The 23,750-nt window shown below is 42.1% G+C and overlaps 1 protein-coding gene across 7 annotated transcripts in view; it reads right to left on the minus strand.

Moving 5' to 3' along the window:
* The window catches only part of CREB5 (cAMP responsive element binding protein 5), a 420,024-nt gene that overhangs the window by 134,783 nt on the left and 261,491 nt on the right, over positions 1 to 23,750 (minus strand). The window contains exon 1 of one of the 7 annotated variants that reach the window (XM_032286913.1): positions 2,565 to 2,781. The exons of the other annotated variants lie outside the window; for them this stretch is intronic. Within the exon in view, the coding sequence (XP_032142804.1) occupies positions 2,565 to 2,611 (47 nt within the window). The 5' untranslated portion in view covers positions 2,612 to 2,781. Of the gene's footprint in view, positions 1 to 2,564; positions 2,782 to 23,750 lie in introns of those variants that run through there. 7 annotated transcript variants of the gene reach the window in all.

Raw genomic sequence — 23,750 nt, forward strand, 5'->3', positions numbered from 1 at the left:
GTGTGCAATTAAGCTGGGTCCATAAGTACATAAATACATACTTTACAATAAAGCTACTACCCCGGATACATACATACATGCTTTATAATAAGGCTACTACTCTGGAATTTGGCTGAAGAATAGGATTATTGTCTAGAAAATTAGCTTTCATTTTTTTTTTTTTAGAAAATTATCTTTCTAACAGGCACATCAAGTTTTGTCTTTCATGATCTCTGAAGGTTTCCAAATGTAGCCTTAAATCACCTTTACAAACTTGAGTTTATGTTAAAATTATAGAAACTTATCAAATAGTCATGTAATCTTTAGGGGAATAAATTTATTAAATATATTGTTCTGCTCCATGTAAGCAACTGAAGCACAGGGTCTATGTCTCCTGCAATTTTTGTCACCATTTCATGAATCTGAAGGATGTTCAGGATCTTTCAGAAAAGTTTATGGGCAGGTGAATTCTCCCTTGTCTACTTTGCCATTCTGTCTGGCAGTCTCACCTCAGTAATTTATTTCATTGAAGTCTCCTCACAGGTAGCATTTGAAAACTAAAAAGTTTACCATGTTTGTTTCTTTGCCAAAAAGCAAAAAGCAAACAAAAAAAACAAACTTCAAAGTGGGGAAAGATACAGTCCTGTCCATTCTCCCCCATTCATTTTTTTCCAAGAACTAATTCATCCTGAATTCAAAATGTACTTTTCTCTAAAAAGGTATGTCAAATATCCTTTAGCAAACTTTTGTATAGAACATGGATATAAATGCAGAACTTTTGAGTGGAAAGAGACTTCAGAGGTCATCTAAGATTGGTTCCCCATTGCGAGGAGGAGCTTCTAGCTCACCTTGTCCTTTCCCATGCTTCAGAGTGGAACCCAGGTGGTTTAAGTGATTCACTCAAGGTCAAGCATCAGAATTAACACTCAGGCCTCCCAACCACATCATATGCTATTTCTCCCAAAATTACTTCTCCCCACTGCTCCCCACTTCCACCTCTGCCCAAAAAAAAGGGAAGAAAGAGAAAACACCCATAAAGTCATAATTAATGACATCCAAAACATGCTTTAAATAAATACAGACACCTTTCTGGTATGTGCTGCATGTCTCAATATGCACCCAGCTGTAGGATGATCACGACTACATAAGCCCAAGAGAAGTTGTGAAGTTCTCAGAATGAGAAAGTGTTGGACTTGCCCTCTTGTTTCAGAGGGTTTCAGTTTATTACTATCTAATAATGCTAGATGGTGCCAGAAATTACTCAACCCAGGCAGCATATCACAGTACAAAATCTATGAAACAGAAATGTGGTAATAATTTTCAAAACATCAAAGTCTGAGTACATGAGATGCTTAAAACATTAAGAACACAATCCTTTGCCCCTCTCTCCCTGTATTTCATGTTAATTTCTTACTCTCTAATATTAACATTTCTAAGACAGCTCAATCAAGAAGACTTCATCACCACCCCTCACTGAAGTATATCATCTTAAAATTAATTCAAGAACATAAAAGTCTTAAAGACAGCACTGGATTAATTGGCACGTGGAGCAACAAAAAGTCAACATACTCAAGCAAATGCACAATTGCTGTTAACCTTCCCTGAAATAATAGGGGAAGGCTGTAACTACTTTTGAGGATCATCTATTACTTTTAAAACCTGCAATATATTCTTAATAATAAATGGAACAGCACAATCATTCACTTTTCACACAGCATACACACACACAGTTTTCCAGTCATTTACAATTCACCAGTTACACTCAAAAATCGCTTCCCCCCCCACCCCCGCCCCCCCGGTTCCCCCCCACCCCCACCGCCACCACACCATCACTTCCACCTTTTATGAAAAGACAACACTTTTGAGCCGTTTAAAAAAGAGAGAGAATCCTGGCAGAAAATAATACACAGCTGTGATAATATCGTATTATTTTAAAATACCATAATATAGTTTTACTTTTAATAATAAAAGATAAAAAAGGAGTGTCTGTGAATAATTAGAGATTGCAGTCTGAAGCGGGTTACAGTCACTGCAATTGATAATAAACTGAAAACCCCTTGAGAGCAGGTAAATGCTTTGCAACCCTGACCCCCTCGCTCTCACATTACTTAACTACCCTGCGGTTCTTGCATTACATCACCATTCAAGCGATTGGTTCCTGCATTTTAACTCTCTCCCTGTCTCCTCCGATTAGGAGCGACACCGCAGCAAAGAAACTTCGCCCGAGTTTACTCTTTCTCGCTTCGCTTTTTATTTGTGGCCCTTTTGCTCTGTTTGCTTTGGTTTGCTCTGCTTTTTTTTTTTTTTTTTTCCTCCAACCCGGCCTCTGTTCAACTCATTCAGGTTTCTGCGCTAGAACAAAAACTCTGATCGAAGTGAAAAGAAATGCCTCTTCGGGCAAGAAGAGGAGCGGAGGGGCTGGGGAAAGAGGAGAAGGAAGAAGAGGAGAAACAAAGACGGGCAGAAAGGGGAGAAGGGGGAGAAAGGGAAGAGGAGGAGGATGACGAAGGCTCAAAAACAGAAAGCAGTAGTGGCAAAAAAAATCTATAAAATCAGGAGAAAAGAAAATAAAATTAAAAACAAACCTCATGGACATCACTGAGGCTGAATTCCCTCCTGAGGTGCAGAACATGAGAGCTCTGGAATGAGTGTGTGTAGAATTTGAGCCAAAGCTTAACTAGCTTGAGTGAGTCATATCCTTCCCATTTGATTCCAGGCCAAGCGATGATGTAATGTGCTGGCCCTTCGTTTGCGCCTAGCTCTGGCTCTCCCTCCGGCTGGGCTCTCGCTCACTTGCTCTCTTTCTCCTGGTCTCGCCCTCCTCCCCCTTCTCTTTAGCTCAGTGCTAGTGAAGTCACCATTTAAATTTGGCAGAACTGAAGCAAAAACTTCAATGTAACCAAAACAGCCCCAGGCCGAGTTCCAGACTCAGAGAGCCTTCGTGGTGCACTTGCCCTTAGAAACGGGTAAACAGAGGGGGAAACAGTGCCGCCGGGGATCGCCCTGCAGTTGCCATCAGGGAGCTCCAAGAGGGACCCAGGGCTCTGCAGGAAGGGGTCTGCTGGTTCTACTAAAAAAAAGAAAGAAAAGGCTGGTTAAAAAACATTGCCCTGTGTTTGGAGAAAGGGAAATAACCCTGAGACACGTGTAGAGATGGGAAGCAGGCAGTGAAAGACGGCAGGTTGGAAGGTCTGAGTCTGAAAAACCAGCCTCTGTTAGCAGCTTGGGCTTTGGTTCAGAACCAGGTGACAGGGTTTCCATCGCCCAGGGCCCTTTATTTCCTGGAGCTGGATGGGATTTTCTACTGCTGAATGCCAACCCACCCCTCCGGAGAGTTCTCGCATCTGACCTCCCTGTCAGCAAGGGCAAAACCACTTCTGGTCCCAGCACGCGCCTGTGTCTGGAGCCATCAAGGGCTGTGAAATCACAGACACTTCTCCCTTGGCCCCTATGGGTCACCCTGTCATGTGCTAAAGGAAAAGAACCCCAGCCACAAAACACAAAACTCGCCTTTCTGAGATTAGCACGTCACTCTCAGGTGAACTGTCTAAAGGAGAAGCAAGGAAGACAGGTTCCCCCTCAAAGTGAAAGACAGGCTGTGCCCCCCACAACTCAACTGGCTGGAGGGGGTGCTGGTGTGGGTGGGGACGTCTGTGAGTTTAAAGAGAACAGACAGTATGTGTGTCTCTTTTTTAATTACAGAGTGAGGAAAAACAGCCTGGGGAGGTGGGGGCAGTCAAGCATGATCCTTCACAAATGACAGTGAAGCCCTTTAATGGCTGAATTCTACCCCTCACTTCACACCTCCCCACTCAGGACTCCACCGCAACTGAGTCCATACACTTCTCTCCATTAGCAGGGCTTTTTAACCCCATCGTCTCTCCATTTTGCTCTTTCTCCTCACCCGTCATGTTTCCTTCAAAAAGAAAAAGTAACTTGAAAATGGGAAGTTCACTAGGATTCTTTTAAATACCACAAAAGCAGAAGAAAGGCATGAAGATGCACTTTTTTTTTCCTTTTCCAAAAATGACCACAGCTTGTGCTACAGTCTATTGCCCTGATGCCTTTTGTGGCCAGTGAATCAGGTAGAGAAGACAAACATTTGTCTCTTGGCTCGCTGCAAAGCAGAGAGGATCTTGACTTCTAAATTCTGTTTTTGGAGAAATCTGTCGGCTTATTAAAGAGGTCCACTGATGGAGATCAGGGATATTAATCCGAATCCCCTGGAATTTAAATCACAGCTTCAGGGAATGTCGCTGTATTCAGGGTGAAGAGTTAAAAAGCAGGATTTGCCCAAGCGACTCCAGGATCCTGGAGGTTGGGGCGAGGAAGGGCTTTCTCCAGCAGGCTGCCCTCAGGCTTGACATCCTCAATTGATGCTGATGCCACAGTGGCTCCGAGTGACACCTTTATCAAGGCAGGCAGCTCTGAATTAGAGGTGATCAGCCATAATTACCACTGGCGCCACTGAAGCCTGTGGCCTGACAGCGGCAAATGTGGTTGTTATAAAGTTTGGTCCACCATGTCAGTGGCCTGTATAACTCATTTACATCTGACTTGCCAAGCAGCCATTGATTTTTCTTCTGCTGAAGGGAATAAATACAACAAAACTTTCAATAGCTTCTTTACGCTTCAAGGCAGGTTGGCAAGATTTTGTATAAACTTTTTCTTTTTAAATGAGCCATTGACCATCTTGGTTAATATCAAGCTACAGACTTTCGCTTTCTCTTTTCTACCCCCCCCAAACCTCCCCTCCCTAATTTAGTTTTCTTATTCAAATGTTTTCTTTATGTTATTGTTTTAGGCACAAAATGGATACATGGTAGAGTTTTCCAAATTTACATCTTCCGTAAGCTCGATGGGAAAATGTTCTCTGTAGGATTTTTCTTATACCACATTACAGGGGCTGGGCAAATCCACTAAAATAGGCTCCTGCTGTTTTTCAGTGACACAGGCAAAAGGGACACGGTCAGTGGGTACAGTGTTTCTAAAACCCACAAACGCCAAGGACCCAGAAATGTCAGTTTCTGATGCCGATGCCGGTGAGCCACCAATGTGCCAGAACACATCAACATCCCAATAAAACAACTTTGCAGTGCTGGCCTGAATTGAAATCAATTTCAGAGCTCAAAGGGTCTCAATATTTACATTTGCACTTGTTGTTCGGGTCATAAGTATCCCCTCCTGCCCCTTCCAAATTAGGTATTCCACTGGCTGCTGGGTGCCTCCCCACTTGAAAAGAAGCCCTACTCTCCCATTATCCTTCCTGCGCACAGCTAAAGAGAGACAAGACCCTGTTTCCAAAAGGAAATTCCCCTCTGACTCAAGAGATTCCTTTTTTGCCCATTTGGCCTTCTCCCCCACCCCATGTCCTAGCTGCTCCTCTGAAGAAGGGGGGCTTTGTAGACAGAACTCATAAGATGCTGTAATTCCAGAGGGAGGCTTCTTAGAAGTAGCCCCCAGCCAACAGGCTAGGGCTCCAGATTAGCAGGCTTGCTCAGGAATGCTTACAACACCCTCCTTTGCAGAGCCTGTCATCCTTGGGGAGAGGGTGGTGGGTACCGCGCAGCTGTTCGGTGTAACTCGCTCACACACTCCCAGCTCCTGATGAAATGTTCGGCTCCGAAGAAATGGAAACCTTTGAGATTTGAGCTCAGAGTTCAGAATGCTTTTGGACGCTTTCCAAACAACCCAATAGAAAAGGCACAACTTGGATTGCAGGGATGGAGGGGCTCAACAGCCAACTCGAGTCAACTTTTTGGGTACCTGGGTGAATTTCTGAGCTCAAAAACACGTTCTGGGAAACACAGCAAATATAAGAACAATGGAGATCCTTCCTAGAGAGAGCTGGGGTTTTTCTTTCCTCTTTTAGGTTTGAATTTATTCTCAAGGAAAAGTATATTATCTTCTTTCAAACATTGTTTTTAAAATTTAACCCAAGATTTCTACAGTCCCAGTGGAGTTTGAGGGGCCAGATAATTTCAGAGTTAAATAAGCTGTAATGACTATCACATGTAGCTGGCCATAAACCTAGTATTAAAAATTATTCAGAAAAAAGTGGCATCTCTTCCTTTTTTAATTTACAATAACCATCCAGGTGGTTTTCTAAAGCCTCCTTTGCAAATTGCTTCCAGTGAACCTTCTGGTCACAGACCACTGCACACCCACATGGTGTCATTCAGCATTCCCTTCAACTTGGGTGTCCCGTGTTTTCACAGTGGACAGAGGATGAGGGGCTGCCTAGGTGACCCGGTGCATCCTGAACCATATGCAAGCTGGATTCGCTGGTTTAGATTGTCAGCCATGCTAAAGTGAGCTCCAGGCGCTCCCAGAGGAGACAAGGGAGTGATGTGCCCTTGGAGACTCCTGTCTTGTATGTACTGCCCTCCTACACCCCAACCCTGGCACTAAGTACCCTTAGGCAATTCACTGGCCTTTCCCATGTCAAAACCTATTTGTAAATCACAGAAGTGGCAATGCTGAATATGTCTCAAACAAAGGAATGAATTTCTAATGGTGGAGGCATCAGGAAATCTTCAGGGGTGGATAGTAAGAGGTCACAAGAGCCATTTGATTAGCCCTAAAATATTATCATCAATTCTCCTTCCAATAGTGTTTTTTCTCTAATTTCTTAAAATGTGCAAGTCATTGTATCACTTAAACCTAATCCAGTGTCTGAAAGACAGTGGACACTCCTGGAATATTTGTTGAATAAATGAATGAGTGAGTGAATGAATACAATCCTCAGCTCAGGCATTATCTTTCCCATGGCCTCCTTGCTGGGCTACCAGGCTGGGGTAGGGGCGGCCATCACTCGGTGCTCCTTCGGCATCCTAAAGCAGATTCTATCCCAGCAATAAGCCAGCTATGGAGAGGATCTCTTTTCATGCTTGTCTTCTTCAACAGCCATTTGCTTCTCCAGGGCAGACTGTGCTATTCATCTTCACCTCCCTAGCACCTAGCACCTGGTCCATACACAGTAGGTCCCTAAGAAATGTGACTGCGGCTGGGCGTGGTGGCATACATCAAAAGTCCCGCGACTGGGACTAAGGTAGAAGGTTGGAGCCCAGGAGTTCGAGACTACAGTGAGGCATGATCGTGCCACTGCACTCCAGGCTGGGAGACAGAGCAAGGTTCTGTCTCTAATAATAATAAAAACAGTAATAATTTTTTTTAAATGTAACTGAGCCTGAACTAGTGGCAACGCAGGCTGCTTTGTCTTCCCTGAATATGTTCCCTCCTGAAAGTTCTTTTTCCCATTTATATTATTGCTCACACTTTTTCTGTAGCTTCCTTAAGATCTGAAGAATCTAGAAAACCTAGAAAAAGAAATAGGAAATCTACTGGTTGGCCTTCTCCATCCTTGCACTATACCTTTTCTCCCTGGAGGGCCTCAGATTCCTTTTGTTCCCCTTTTCCTGGAATCCCACAGCAGGGACAGCAGAGTGAGCACCCTGTGGTTGATGTCAGAGCAGCTAACTCTGGACTACTGTCACCAGCTTTCTACATAAGGCATCCAGGGAAATTGGAATTTGAGGTGAGAGCAGCTAAATATTCTCCCACTGGGACTTCTTGCATGGTTGCTAAGGTGCCCGAAAGAAAGAGACACTGCCACCAGGACTTTTCAATGTCTAAAGAAAGGTGATGTCATTTCTATCCAATCTCTATGACCACAGTGGGCACTATGGGAAACTCAAATAATGTTGGGGGACAGAAGGCCCGAATTTTTTTTTTTTTGAGATAGGGTAATACAGAGTCTTGCTCTGTTGCCCAGGCTGGAGTAAAGTGGCATAATCTCAGCTCACCATAGCCTTGACCTCCTGCGCTCAAGTGATCCCCACACCTCAGCCTTCTGAGTAGCTGGAAGTACAGGTGTGCACCATATTGGCTAATTTTGTTTACTTTTTGTAGCAACAAGTTCTCCCTATGTTCCCCAGGCTGGTCTTGAACTCCTGGACCCAAGGGATTCTCTCAACCTGATCTCCCAAAGTACTGGGACTACAGGCATGAGCCACAGTGCCCGGCCAAGGAGGTCCAAACGTTTGCGGGTAGAAGTTTATACAGGATTGGGGCCTAATGATGTTGCCAGACTCACTACACTGAATTCATGTTCTGGTGTAGAGTGGAGCCAAGACAGGGCATAGTAGCTGAACAAGACTGGCTCGGGGCAGTTATGCTTGGGATAGTTGGACGACCCAACTGATGATGCACAAGAAAGAGGCCTTTCCTGGAGGCTCTACAGGGAACCTTGGTTAAGGGAGCTTATCTACCAAATTCCTACTTTCCCCTTGGACCATGTGTGGGACTGGACTACTTCAGGCTGAAGCAAGTGAGGTGCCCACTCTCAGGGGTGGGTCTGCACTTGTCCAACCCTGAGAATGATTTCCCCCTTAAATGTTGAGCTGTAGGGGCCTCATTTGTGCCCCTTAGTCCAAGCCTTGTTAGGAGTTGATTTTCTACTCTGTGTGTACTCATGAGCATGGGTAAGATTAGTAGAATAATATCAGATGATGCTCTGGGACTGCCTGGCTATCTGGAGGGATGGGGAATGATGCCTGCCACAGACTAGACTCTTCCTTAGAGTGTCAGCTTCATCAATCTTTCCTTCTTCTCAATTAGCCACTGGGAGCTGAGAGTTGAACTAAAAGTTGTCTGATACCAAAGTTGGGAATGCGACCACTCGCTGTTTTATATTGATGCACTAACACCTTTTATAATTCAGGTGTTCCTCATGACCTGGGTTAATCCTTGTGTCCTGAAGCAAGCAGTATTACCGTCCCTGGAATCAGGAGAGGCAATGAGGGAACCCTACACAACATAACCCTACGCATGCTCATGAGTACACAGAAAATCGTCTCCAAACAAGCCTTGGACTAAGGGGCACAAACGAGTCTAAGGGGCATGATGATCTTAGGAAAGTCATGATTCTGATCAGAGAGATTTTCCAAGGGATGAGGGTTGGAGTAGAGGCCGGGAAGGACAGAGCGTTTTTGTGGCATAACGTCAAAAGGTAACAAATGAGAAGGTCGCTTCCCTCAGGTCCTAAGAGGGCCTCGCACTGCTCACCTGACCTTCATCACCTCCCTTTTACACCCTGGAATCTCATCAGAGGCCACGTTCTGAGCCAAACCTGCAAAGTCAATGCCTGCCCCTTTCCTGGAGCTCTCATGCTGCTAGTTTCCAAGGCTGTCCTCTAGGACTCCCCATTTCACAGAAAGGAAAACTTGTGGCTACCAGAAGCTGACCATCATTTGCTGAGAATTTTATCTGGAAAAGCAGTTCATGGAGACTTTCATAATCAGTGGAAAAATGTCCCTTTGCACATGTTAAGTTCAAAACACTATAGTATCTGCTTTCTGAATATTCTTCCTCCGTCTTCCCTCTGCATTTGCAATTCCACATAAAGGCCCTCAGAAAAGCATTACTTACATACCTGTAGGACAGCCCTGAACATATACTCTGCTGGCTGTTTTCATTGTTAAAACATGTTTAAATGAAAAAAAAAAAAAAAAAAAAAGGAACTACAAAAGTAAGCATGAGTTTGAAGAGGTTTTGAAAGTATTAGAAATAAAAAGCCAGGCTTAAACTAAGGAATTGTATTTGTGGTTTCATTTCTTTCCACAAGGATTCCAGCTGTAGAGCTCTGTATCTATTTAATAACTGACCTTCCCTTACACTGAGCAGAGAAGTTCACCAGCACTGATTTATTAAGAGGGTCTCTGCAAGGAGAATTCGCCCTCCAACGCTTTTGCCTGGAGGGGATGAGAAGAAAAATTTTTTTTAACCCCAAACATGAAGCTCTTGGGTCTTCCAAATGAAATTATCTGTGTTTTTATTAACTGGGCCCCTGAGTTTAAAAGTTGGTTTTGATAAGGGCGAATAAAGGAAAGAGAAAACTGCTGACATAATATTTTGGTTTCCAAACCCACTTCCACATTCTACTGTCCCTCTCAGGCCTGTACATGACTGTGGTTTCTCTATTTACACCAGAATCCTGGAGAGAAAGGTGTAGTTAATCCTGCGTTATGCTAAAACTCATCTCTAAACTTCAATAAAATGATCATAGTGACTCTTTTAAATGCTTTGGTATATGTTTTGATTTTTCTAGATGTTCTGTATGATTTATAAATAATGCAGGCTTGTCTTTTCCTTTCTTTTTTTTTTTTGAGCAGAGTCTCACTCTGTTGCCCAGGCTAGAGTGTAGTGGTGCCGTCTCAGCTTACTGCAACCTCCACTTCCTGGGTTCAAGCAATTCTCGTGCCTCAGCACTCCCCCCACCCAGCCAAGTACCTGGGACTACAGGTGTGCACTGCCATACCCTGCTAATTTTTGCATTTTTAGTAGAGACGGGGTTTTGCCTTGTGGGCCAGGCTGGTCTTCAACTCCCGACCTCAAGTGAACCACCAGCCTTGGCCTCCCAAAGTACTGGGGTTACAGATGTGAGCCACTACGCCCAGCCTCCTTTCCCTTCTTATAAGAGGGAAAGTAGATATTATGATGTCCAAGGGGTTCTATAAATTTAGTAGTAAAAAGAGCTTAAATTTCTCATTTCTTACAAAGTCGAGAATTCTTCCTTTATTAATAGAAATGGGAAGGAAAGTGAGATTCATGCACTGCCTGGGCCAATCCCAGTGCCCTTTCTTTCTTTTTTTTTTTTCTTTTTTAAGATATGGAGTCTCACTGCATTGCCCAGGCTGGAATGTGGTGGCTGTTCACGTGCACAGTCAAAGCTCACTGCAGCCTCAAACTCCTGGGCTCCAGTTATATTGCCACCTTAGCCTCCCACGTAGCTGGAACTACAGGTATGTGCCACCACACCCGGCCAATTCCTTTCTTTTAGCGCCCACCCAAACTGGAAAGCATTCATGTAAGCTGGTGTTAGAACATACTTTTCGTGCGCCGTAATCCTCCTTGAAAATCTAATAAACACTCTGACTCCTTTTTTTAACCATGGACCCCAGATTAAAAACCCCCAAGAGAAAAAGCATGTTCTCTTTGTGTTAAACTTCAAGCTATGCTCTTTTACAGGTAAAGAAAAGCAGGCACAAAGAAATGAATCTCAATCTCTTGAAGGCTGACCCTTGGCCTGGCATTTGAACCAACAAACATCAGTCAGTGGTCCTCAGATTTGGTATGCCGAGAATCTCTGGGAAATAGATTTAAATGCAGATCTCCAGGTACTACCTTGGAGATTATATTGGTCAAAGCGGGGCCTTATTTCTGTGGTGCTATGACAGAAAATGCATTTTTAAGCAAAACTCCCCAGAGACTTTTATGCGAGTGATCCGTAGTCCACACTTCAAGAAAGACTGAATTCCACATGGTCATCCTAGGGTCATGAAAATGTCATAAATTAATTAATTAAGTTTATTAAGTCTATGAAAAAATATATAAATACATTTGCATTTCCCTGCTGTCCATGCTCTAAAGGAACTTTGATTTCCTTTCACCTCTTATATTATAAGGTAAAAAGTATACAGTAATCTGTTCTAAAGGGATCAAGCCTTTAAACTTTGGCTATAGTGGCTTTTCCAAAACAGGATGCCCACAAAGGATGGAAGGAAAACATCTGTGTTCACAGTAACATGACACCCATCTGAACAGTCTATGGAATTATGGTCTCCAGGACTCATGATAAGATTAGGGTTTCCTGATCTGTGGCTAGTTTTGCAAGACATTTCTGTTCTATGTTTACTATCAACATTTCCAGATATTTATTTTGCAATATTGCTAGTCTCCTAAAGTGACAATCATGAGGAGGGTACACTGGAATGGGGGAAGGAACACCAGTGGTAACTGAGGAATGTATTGCAGGGTACCCATCCACTGCGACGCTGACATACTTGATGATTTTCTTGAACTTTAGTTGCACATCAACAGTGATCTCTGGATACTAATGAACTCACAGGATTACCTTCTCTGGGGTTCTTTACCCATCACTCTTCCAAAAGGACGTTAACAATGTTTTTCAAAAGTATTGAATTTGAAGGCTTGTAAAGAGCCACAGCATTTGAGAGGAGAAAGTGCCAGTCTATCGACAGACCCAAAAACACGCGTGACCGCGGAAGGGGAGTGAGGATCGCGACCTGTGAGTCATCAAGGGCTGCATCTCCTGCAAAGTGGAAACTAAGTGTCTGAATTGCAATGAGACTCCTTACATAATTCCTGTTTGACCAACTCTTTGTCATATTAATACTGTCATATCGCTGCTGAAGCAGCCGCAGAAACAGACACCACACACAGAAGCCCAGGAAGACAAAATGAAAATCCTTGGTAGATGCTGAATGTCTGGGAAAATGGTAACAATAATAATGTAATAATGTGTGTACATTTGGAGGAAGAGGCAGTGAACCTGAAAAATAATGATAGTTATGATGAAAGCAAAGAGGCCTACTGCCTAGTTCTTCAGTCACTAGTACCTTCTAGTCTAGGGCCACCAAGCCTATTTCATCCCGATCCTTGCTGGAGGTTTTTACACCCCCTTACTCAGAGAAGCTTTGCGTTGACAGAGAAGAGACCCTCCAAGACATGGAGAATGAAGAGATAGTGATCGTTAGGAAGGACGCAAATCTCTGAATGAATTAGCTTTGGGGCAGTAATCCTCTTTAAAATTCTAGAGACTTTCACAAATAAATAAGCTATAAATGCCTGTAAATTGCCCTTTCCATTTGGTAAAAATGTCCTTGGTGTTGACTTCTTATAGGCGAACGCAGAGTCTTCCTTGTCTCAAATCTGCATTGCCATCATATGCATCAGCATGAGAGCACCTTATCCCAGGCTGAAATAGGACCCACGCTGCACCATTTTGCAAGGATAGGTGGTTTTGAGCCTAGAAGTCCCCATAACTCAGTCTGAGGCAGTTCGGTCTTAATTTGTCAAAGTTTCTGTTATTTTAACAAAGGCTATTTGGTGTTACTTGATCCCTCCTGGCCTGGCTAAACCTCAGCACAATTGAGATCCTTTTGTTTCTCTGTCTCCCCTTTCATTACCTCTCTCTACATTTCCTGACGCCTTCTTCTTCCTAACCGGTTACAAGGCATCTCACAGAAGACGTGAGCTAATAAAGACAAATTTTCCTTATTTCATACGATGATAACTCAGGGAAAACCAAAGTCCTAAGTCCTTATGGTGGGCTCCGAGACCCCAGGACAGAAGATGCTGGGGGCTGTGTTTTGTACAAGGATGCTGTTGAGTCCTTGGTTCGGTTTCAGAGACAGAGAAGTAAACAAAACAAGCAAGATGTCAGACCTCGGGGAACCGGCATTCTAATGGGTAGACAAAGATAACGAGGAAACAAGCAAATACGGTTATTTTAGATAGTGATAATTGCTACAAAGAAAAAAGAACATGATGATGAGAGAGAGCATTGGACGTGGTGAAGTGTTTTAGATCAGATGCTTGGGGAACTCCCCTCCAAAGAGATGATATTTTACCTGAGGATTGACTAGTGATCAGGAGCCACGTATGGCTACAGGGAAGAGGCATACAGAGAGAACCACCTAGATAAATGCCCTACGGCATGAAGGAAGTTGGTGTGTTTCATGCAGGAAAAGAAAGAAGACCTTGGAGGGAAGGAGAAAGGGAGGGAAAAGAGAAAACCTGAGAGACGTAGGTGGAGTCTTGCAAGTCACTACAGAGTTCCTATTTTAATTGCTGAGGAAAGCCACTGGAAAGTCTAAAGAAGAGACTAACATGACCTGATTTTTATTCTAAGAAAATTGCATTAATTGCAGTCTGGAGAACAGACTGTCAAAGGGAAAGAATTCAAGACTGGACAACAGGTAAGATATTTTGCGACAGTCTGGATGAGTAGTGATATGGGCTTGTGCCAACTGTGGTGAAGAAAACTGATCACATGTGATTCAAAAACGTCAAGAGTTTGCTTTGGACATACACGTGGAGGAATCAGGAGAACAGAGGGGTAGAGACATCTGAGCTCAGCAGGCCAGTCAGCGCAGAAGACGTCCGATGGGAAACAATTCTGATTGACTATCTTTAAAGCCACAGGCGGAGTAAATCTCAGAAATGAGTCATGCAGGATGCTCTCAGAGTAAGAGGTGGACAGAGAGGGATTAGCCAGTGAGCTGGGAGGAGAACAGGAAGGGGGACAGGAAAGAGACCTGGAAATCAGTGTCAGCGCAACAGTCACTTCAGATGATTCTGAAGTACACATTTGTTAGTGATACATCAACTATTCAGTAGCTCCTGTAGCCGGGTTCTGCTCAGGAAAGAGATTAAAAGTCAACTCACTGTCAGCTGAGTGGGAGAATAGTTCTCCTTGTACCTAACACCTTCCTGGAAACGCTCCATCCCTTTTCCCTATGGTTGAAAATATCAAGAGACTTTTGTAATGCAGAAAATTTGAAGATCTTATTTGCAAGCAAGAAAAGATAAGGAACTTAAAAAAAAATCTATCTGGTCCAAAAGCTTTTAAATAGCCTGCTGCCTATGCACTTTGTCCTTTTATCATCTATGCTTTTAGGGGACTTAAAATACTGCTCTAATGCCTAAATAAATATATGTGGCTTTCATATGCAACAGATAAACCGGCTGGGCACGGTAGCCATGCATGTAATGCTGGCACTTTGGGAGGCTGAGGTGGGCAGATGGCTTGAGCCCAGGAGTTCGAGACCAGCCTGGCCAACATGAGGAGACCCCGTCTCTACAAAAAATATATAAATTAGCTGAGCGTGGTGGTATATGGCTGTAGTCTCAGCTACTTGGGAGGCTGAGAGGGGAGGATCACTTGAGCCTAGGGAGGCAGAGGTTGCAGTGAGCTGAGATCACACCACTGCACTAAGCCTGGGTGGCAGAGCGAGACTCCCTCTTGGAAAAAAAAAAAAAAAAGAGACAGAGACAGAGGGAGATAAACTTCATGTCAACACAGGCTCTGCTTTATTCATTAACACTTTTGAGACTTGGCAAAAATGATAACATTAGAATTGCCCATGGGCATTAGATGTAGACCTTCTTTAGTTTCTAAATTTAGGGAGCAAGATTAAAAAGAATATCATAAAGCATGTTTTAAAGCAATACACTTTGTTAACGTATGTGAATTTAAGACTTCTATGACATTTCTCACTTTGAGAGGGTCCCAGGGCGGTCTGGGAATGTGGGCTGCCCAGTGGGTTCTAAGAGCCGCTTTCAGGGGACAATTGGAGCAGATGTTTTTTGGGTTTTTCTCCATCTGTGAAAACAGGTATCCTGGGACAGGATTTAAAGTGGGGAAGTCCTTTTAGAATGTGTGGTGATAGCCATTGTATTAGACCCAAGAGGCCCTGGGTATAAAAACAAATGGAAAGACTTGAGAAATTCACCATCCCAGATTGCAAACACCAAATAATACATTTTGAGATTTTAAAGCTAAGTTGTGGATGTTTCTGAAAATCGTTATATTGCTCTGGGTAAATCCAAATTTTGCTCGACAGTAGTGACACTAGATATAAATCAATCTGTCCCTCCCCGGAAGATGGCCTACACCGACTTAGAAAAGGGCAGTAGAGGTAAGGTATGGGGCAGGTGGTTTCTGGGGTTCAGAGGGGCCAAGCCAATCTAAGAGGCCAAATGCTACAATGGTTACTTCAAATTTAGGGAGAAAGAACAGGAAAATATCCTAAAATTGTCAAAGTACTTTGTTAACACAACCTCATACAGTGTTGGAGCATGAAACATTTAAAGTCCAAATTTCCTCATTCTGCAGGTAGAAAAAACTGAAGTATGGAGAAGTTAAGCTGCTTGCTCGCTCAACCACTCCAACCCCCCTTCTGCGTATTTCAGAGCTCTTTCTATGACAGCACCGGGAGGCCTGGTATCTCTGGATGGTAGGGGAGGTCTCATTCAGTAATTTCCCTGAATTTGTTGTTGGCTTTGGGCTGGGGAGTGGAAGCTGTGAACCTGAACAATATGTCAGCCTTGGGGCTGGGGCCCAGGGCATTTCCCATTAACCGGGTCAAGACGCCCAGTCTCTGTCAATCAGAGTTTATCAGAGCCTATTTTATAGTATGTTATGAAATGCCATGATGTTTTTGTAACCAAATGAATGCATTATGAACAGAACATTTTTTTTTTCTGCAGCTCTCTACAACATCCTGGATCTGTTCTTAGAAGCAGATAAAAAGCAGTGGGGACTCTAGTCACAATAATACCAATCTATATGCATTGCAAAGCAATCTGTTATCTCGTTTAATCCTCTTAAAACTTTTCCCAAGGAGAAAGCTGAGGTGAGAAAGGTGTAATGACTTGGTCAAGAACACAGAGCTATTAACTAGATCCCAGGTCTTTTAACACCTAGTCCAGTGTTGTGTGTGTGTGTGTGTGTGTTTCTTTTTTCCCATAATACAACTGATCCCCTTGTCTGGCATCCTGAAAGTGCGTTGTTTTATATGAGGATATTAGAAAGTGACTTTTATATTTAATTGGTTGCGGTGATTGCAACTTGTTTTTTCATTCATTGAAGTTAAAGATGCATAACAACAAATTTTACCATTTTAACCTTTTCAAGGTGTTACCCTCACAGGCATTAAGTGCATAGTTGAAATAATAATTGTTACAATGAAAATAAAAATTAATTAGAAAGTCCTTGCTAAACGCCAAGCCATCTGCTAAGAGCTAATCTGTAATGTCTCATTAAATTCTAAAAGCTAATCTGGTTGTTATTTTTATCTTTTGTTTATAGATGAAGAACTAAAAATTCAGAGAGATTAAGTAACTTGCCCAAGGTCAGATGATTGATGTGTTCACACTCTAATCCACCACACCTTACAGCTTTTTCTTTGAGGCTACTAAACAAAACAAGAACTGAAAGGCTCAATGTGTCTTTCTTGGCTTCTCTGTCTGGTTATAACCTTCACGTGTTGACCAGTGACTAAGCAACCCAAGTCTCACCAGAATTCTAGAGGAGGTACCTGAGTCAGGGAAAAAGGCCAAAGTCTCTTGTTTCTCCCCAGTCTGAACAATTAGGATTGTTCTGTTTTAGTTGAACTAGCAACATCTAAGAGTCACCCAAAGTACCCACAATTATGCTTATGCTAAAGCAAGTGATAATAGAACCTCAGTTTTCTGGGAAGAGATCAGACAAAGCAGGAAATGTATTTTTAAATAGGAACTGTCTGAATTCATTTGACAATAAATGTCACTAAATAGCCAATTTAGTACACACTTTTTTTTTGAGACAGGGTCTCACTCTGTCACCCAGGCTGGAGTGCAGTGGTGACATCACGGTTCACTGCAGCTTCAACCTCCCAGGCTGAAGCAATCCTCCCCACCTCAGCCTCCCACGTAGGTGGGACCATAAGTCTGCAATGCTCATTTTAAAAATTTTTGGTAGAGACAGGTTTCTTGCTATGGTTCCCAGGCTAGTCTCGAACTCCTTGCTTCAAGCAATCCTCCCACCTCAGTCTTCCAAAGCACAGGATGAGCCACCGCTCTCTACCACAGTTATATTTTCCTCAACAATCCTTTATTAAAAAGTGTGTGGCCAGGTGCAGTCACCTGAGGCCAGGAGTTTGAGACCATCCTAGGCAACATAGTGAGTCCCGGTCTCTATTTAAAAATTAAAAAAAAAAAAATAGGAAATGGTTTTTAAAAAATTGTTTTAAAGAAATATAATAGTAACTTCCTCAACAAAGCAGCCTACTATACAGTTGTGGAAAGAAAATGCACACTGTACCGACACGCACACACCTGTATATTTTTGTATTAGTGAACTTTTGTCGTTTTGACTTGTATTGATTTATCGTTTCAGGCTTTTTAGATGGCACAAGGGAGAGATGTAGAATTAAAGACAAACTTGGGACAATTACCTCATATAAGCTACACATTTCCTTGTGCCGTACTCTGTATCAAAGTAATCATAGATGAATTACGTTTATGTTATTTGGGGTAAAGTGCCAGCTTCTCTTAGTCTGCATTAATGACTATAGAAAATATTTCTAATGATGGAAACACAGTAGCCTTAATTCAGGTAAATGTTCTTAATGGAGAGATACATTCAAAATCACCTACTGAAAAACAGTGAGCTCAAATACAGTCGCTCTGCCTTATTCACAGCTTGGCTTTCTGTGGTTTCAGTTACCTGCGGTCAACTGCAGTCAGAAAACAGGGGAGTCCAGTACAATGAGATATTTTGAGAGGGAAAGAGACCACATTCACTTAACTTTTATCACAGTATTTTGCTATAATTATTCTATTTTATTGTTAGGTATTGTCGTTAGTCTCTTACTGTGCCTAATTTACAAATTAAACTTTATCATACGTATGCCTGGATAGGAAAAGGCAGCTTATAGAGGGTTCCGTATGATCCACAGATTCAGGCATCCACTGGGGGTCTTAGAAAATGTCCCTTGGAGACAGGGAGAATTCTACAAGCACTTTTCAGACTGTGTACTGATTGATCTCAAAAATGTTTTACTTTCTCTTGCTTGTGGCAGAGAACATCAAAATGCTGTTAAAGGGGATGGTGACAGCAGGAGAACTGGTACAAAAAGCAAGAAGAGAAGCCCAAGGTAGTGGGGCGGGGGCTCCCCTTGTTGTCCCTTGAGCAGCCCTTTGCTTCCAGCTGAGAGTTACATCCTCATAGCAGGGCACAGGAAGACGCAGACTTTAGGAGCAGGTGAAATTACAGCAACAAAGATTCTTGACACAGGAAACAGACTTCCAGAGCTTACAGTAAAACAATAAATGCTTTACTTCTATGAGCCTGGCTTGTAGCCACTGTTGTAAAAATCAGCTAATCCATCCCCTGATGCCCTTGATGTGATGGTCCTGTGTTGGAGATACAGTTCCATAGTGGTATTTTGTTGTTGTTGTTTCTTTTAATTTTTGAAATAACTTCCGATGTTCAGAAGTGTTGCAAAGCTAGAGCAGAGCCTTCCTGTATGTCCTCCACCAGCTTCCCCTCATGTCACATCTTACACAACCCTGGTACATTTACCAGAACTAAGAAACTGACGCTGGTACAGTACTATTAACTAAGCTACAGGCTTTATTTGGATTACTCTCTTTCACTAATTTCATTTCCAGGAAGCAATACAGGACACAAACAAAATGGGGTTTTAATCATTTTATTCCCTTGCTCAAAAAACAAGCTCTCAACTGCTAACAAATCGAAGTAAATGTTGCCTTGTTTTTCGGTCACATCCTTTATTTTTAGCATCATCTGCCACGATTCACCAACATGTACCCTGTAAGTTTTGGCTAGAGCCAACCTGGACATTTGCTTTTTCTCAGTATATGTTGATCTTCCCTACGTTCACGACTTGGCCTATGATGATCCTTCAACTTGAAACATCCTCCACAGCTCACAGTTCTACACTTTCTATGACACTCATATCAAATGCTTTCATTGCAAGTAAGTCTTCCTGGTACCTCAAGCCAGATGTGTTCTTTCTTGCCTAAGAATTTCTGGTGCATGGTATTGGTGCCTTTCTCATGTTGCATACTGGAAAGGATACCACTACGCGGGGCCTCAGAGCAGGGCAGAGTGAAAGGACAAGGTCTAGAACTGAGGGTCAGCAAGAGGGTCGTGGTCTCTGAAAGAGGAGGATAGCAGCAGGCCGTGGTTGGAGCACTGCAGTGAATTTGACATGAAACTTCACACTCTCACCCACCGGCAAAACCCAGTGCCATAGCACACTTGAGGCCTAATAATCTGATTTGATTCTAATACAGATCGAAATTATATAAATCATATGAAAGAACCAGTTACTTCTTACCTAAAATACTCCCCACTGCTTTCACTGAAATAAAACATATTTTCATCCAAATCTATTTAGAAGAAAACCTAACCCTGTGTGAACTCATTTTGTTTTGATTTTTGTACATATTTCCTTCTCCCTTCCTTACCATACTAAAGATTAAATCAGTATTTTTTTGGTAACAAACTTCACAGGAAAACATATTTCATTGACTACAGCAATTCTTTTGTAGTTGTACAAAACTATATCACATTTGCATAACTCTAACAGAATTCTATGTAGTTACAAACGTAATAAAAATAACTACTAAAATAATGAGAAATAAACGTTGACATATCCAAAGATGTTTATAAAACCCAGACAATGGAAAAGAATATATGATCCTTTATATTGGAACGCAAAGCACTCTTTTTATTCATCAATTAAAAGATGCTATGCTCTTTTTATTAGTTTTCTTATATATCTTTTAACATTACGTTAGCAAAGAACTTAATAAAAACTGAACAGCACAAAGTGAGGTCATGCATTAGACCTGGGAAGGGAAACTTCATGAACTTTCTTTCCAGGTCCTCATAACAATGAGTCCTGAGACAAGTGGAGTTTAATAGAGACTTAAATGTGGTGCAACCTAACTCTAGATCATTTTATGAAAAAGTGTGATTTTTCTATACAACTGTGCAGCATTCAAGGCTGGGGGAATTATGCAAGAAGAAGTATGATTAACTTCATGTGACTGAAAGGCAGACATGCATTTTTAAAATTTTTTGTTTTACATAATGTAAATATTCTCCTTTTTAAAGGCAAAGCAAAAATTGGAAAACTTTGTTAATGAGAACCAAATATTAACCACTTGCATTTTTTTCAGTCTAACACATTTCTAAAATAAAAGTATAAATGTGGACTAATTTCAAGTCCATTAAACAGATATTTGTTTTTGTTTTCTGGGCTTTGTCATTTTAAGGAGACAGGCTGGATGTGACTTCAAAAACGGCTGTATAGCAAAATGTTTATTTTATTTGCAAACTTAGAAACATTTTGTGAGTTTACAAATAAATAGAATGAATTCTTATGTAACACCAAGAAGGTTTTTTTTTTTTTTTTAATGTATCATCTTTTTTTCTTTTCTCCATTTTTTTAAAACATCATCTAATGGGAGCTACTTAGAGAATGATTCCTATCCCAAAGAAAATATTTGGGCAGACTTATTCATATCCTTGGTTTAAAAAGGATATAAGCAGGCTAAGCATATTTCATGGAAGAAAGGAAATATGCCCACAGTTTCTTTTATATATTTACAAGTGCTTTTTATCCTAAAACCTCAAAACATTCTATATCTTTAAAAATTTGAACACCCTCAAGACAGCACTTTCTAGGGGATCACATAGCATTTTAACTACACCAAACGAAACTTGCTGGCAGTTTCAAGCAACTAGATAGGAAGGGTAAGTGCTTACAAGAACACACTCATGCCAAGAAATAGTACCCTTGATAATTCTGATTGGCATTCCAGCTCTCACAGTCAGACTGAACACTTCCACCCAGGGACAGCATGCCACTGAGAATTGTTTGAAGGTGCTTATCTTTTGCATTTGTTTAGAGTGGTTTGTTCAGGGGTAAGTCAGAATTTTCTACACGATTCTAAGAGCATCAGTCCTGGTTTCACTCTTCACAAAAAAGTGGATCCCCAAGTCTTGTCACTGGTGACCCACTTGATCCAAGCAAAATTTGTGACAAGTAAGCTCCACTATAATCAAATAATTAGAGGTATCATTTTGAGTTTTTTCTTTTTTTTCTTTTAATTCTAAGAATTAAGAAAATCTCTTTTGCCCAGGCTGTAGTGCAGTGGCATAACAATAACTCATTGCAGCCTTGAACTCCCGAGCTCAACTGATCCTCCCGCCTCAGCCTCCCAAGTACCTGGGACACATTCTCAGCTAATTGTTTTATTTTTTGTAGAGATGGGGTCTCATGTTTCTCAGGCTGGTCTTGAACTCCTCGGCTTAAGCGATCCTGATCCCGTGCCTGTGTCTCCTGAGTAGTTGGGATTACAGGTGTGAACCACCATGCCCAGACAAAATTTGTTGAAAAGGGAGTTAGCTTTTTGCAATGGATCCATTTTCTCCTGTTCTGTTGTACCCTTCCTTTTCCTCTTCCCTTTCTTTGGGCTATCTGGACCATGGCATTTATTTTAAATTAAAAATACATATATTTTAAAAGTAAACAGGCTTTGGACTGATTCTCACAAAAGCTGCACCTGCATGTGTAAAGAATCCATTAACATCAGGAAAGGAAAGTGATTTGGGACTGACTCAAGTCAGGGAACTACCCACTGAATCACTGCTGACACCTCCAGGGTTTCTTTGGAGGTCTCTCCTAAGAATAGGGGCCTAGCCCAACCCTGTTCAGCTTATGAGCGCTTAGCTGAAGGTGGTATGGCTGCCGGCCACATTACTCACTGGGAATATTGAGTCATATACATTTATAAAGGGTGGGCACAGAACATTAAATATCCCTAAGGTGTTTTGTAACTTGAATGGTGATGCCGAGCACACAGAAGGACAGAGCTCGATTTCTGATTTTGGGTATGACATGCAAGTTTCATCTTCACAACATGCATTTCTCATTTATTATCCAAACTTTTGGCAATCACTCCTTGTAACTCAGCATTCACACATTTCCAAATAAAAATGTTTACTATGTTTTGAGAGATGAAAAAAGACAGCAAAAAATAGATTTTTCTTCCTGTTTTTTTCTTTAGAAAGTTTAGGCCATTTGATCCATCATGGGTGGAATGACTTTTCCATGGGATATTTTTAAGGGCGTCGGAAACACTTTTTGTTCTTATTTGTGCTTTACACTTGCTGCTTAATGCTATTTGCGTAAGTTAACCTCAGAATTTACATCATGCCTACAGCATGGTGTCCAAACTGGTCTCAAAGTTCTGGGCTCAAGTAATCCTCCCACCACAGCCTCCTGAGCAGCTGAAGGCTGAATGCGATCTTTGAATAATGCCTTTGCAAGAAGATGGGTAAATCTATTCTTTCAGCCACTATTTTCCGAGAATTATCGGTTCCAGCCATACTCCCCCCGTATCCTGCCAAATTCCTCTTTCTTACCAATAAGAAAAAAATGGATACTCTTCCTTGTCTGTTTTTCCCCCTACTTTCTTTGTAAAGTTCCTAAATACCTTCTTTTAAGTTTCATTTAAACTAGGGCATTTGGTAAGTTGATAGTTATAGCGTGCTCACAGCTGTGGGAAAGCTGACATAAAAAGATAACCAGCTCAGAAAAATGGCCCATGCACAACATCTTTGAGTTTTTATGTTTTATTAGCAATTTGGACTCATTACTGTTTGGGGGAGGAAGGAAGGGAGGTAGATGTTTCTGCAAGTTGTTTCTTTAATGTATTAAGCAGAGTTTTCTAATCAGGTTTAATGCAACTCTGCCTGGCCCTTTTAGCTGGGCTGTAGGAGACGCAGGCAACACTGACCGCTGGTCTCCACTCTCCCTCACCCCACCCTCCCCACATACCTCCTTGCCCATCCCCCATGGTCCTTCACGAAAATTCATTACCCAGAAGCAGAGGTCAGGCTAGGTATTTCGTGATGCTTCCACAGAAAAATGAGATAACCTCCTCATCGCAACCCAATATGCTCTCTGATCTTTCCCAGCTTTTGTCTTTTTCTTAGCCTTTTGGGCAAAGGCATGATAACCACTTGGCTCACAACTGCCACACTGTCAATGTGGCTTTGAATTGTGATGACTGGAAAGAGCTGGGTAATATTTAATAGCCTGAGATCACAGACTTCCCTGACGCAACACTTAGCCAGGTCTGTCTTCCTCTCAGACCCCTCATTATTTGTACCTGTTCTGTGACTTCTGGGAGAATACCCTTCCTCTAAAATTCCCTTTTTCTTCCCTTTTTGCTCTTCTGGGTTATTAATCCCCCTACACCAACCCGCCCCCCGCCCCCACCGCCACCCCATGAAAGGGCTGTCCATATTGTTACCAAAATGCATTAATGCAGACTAGAAGAGTTCTGTTCCTCATGTTTTATGAATCTTGGTAAATCTTTGG

This window comes from Sapajus apella, unplaced genomic scaffold, assembly GCF_009761245.1.
Source record: "Sapajus apella isolate SASKATOON/1434 unplaced genomic scaffold, GSC_monkey_1.0 scaffold19, whole genome shotgun sequence".
Taxonomy (NCBI): domain Eukaryota; kingdom Metazoa; phylum Chordata; class Mammalia; order Primates; family Cebidae; genus Sapajus; species Sapajus apella.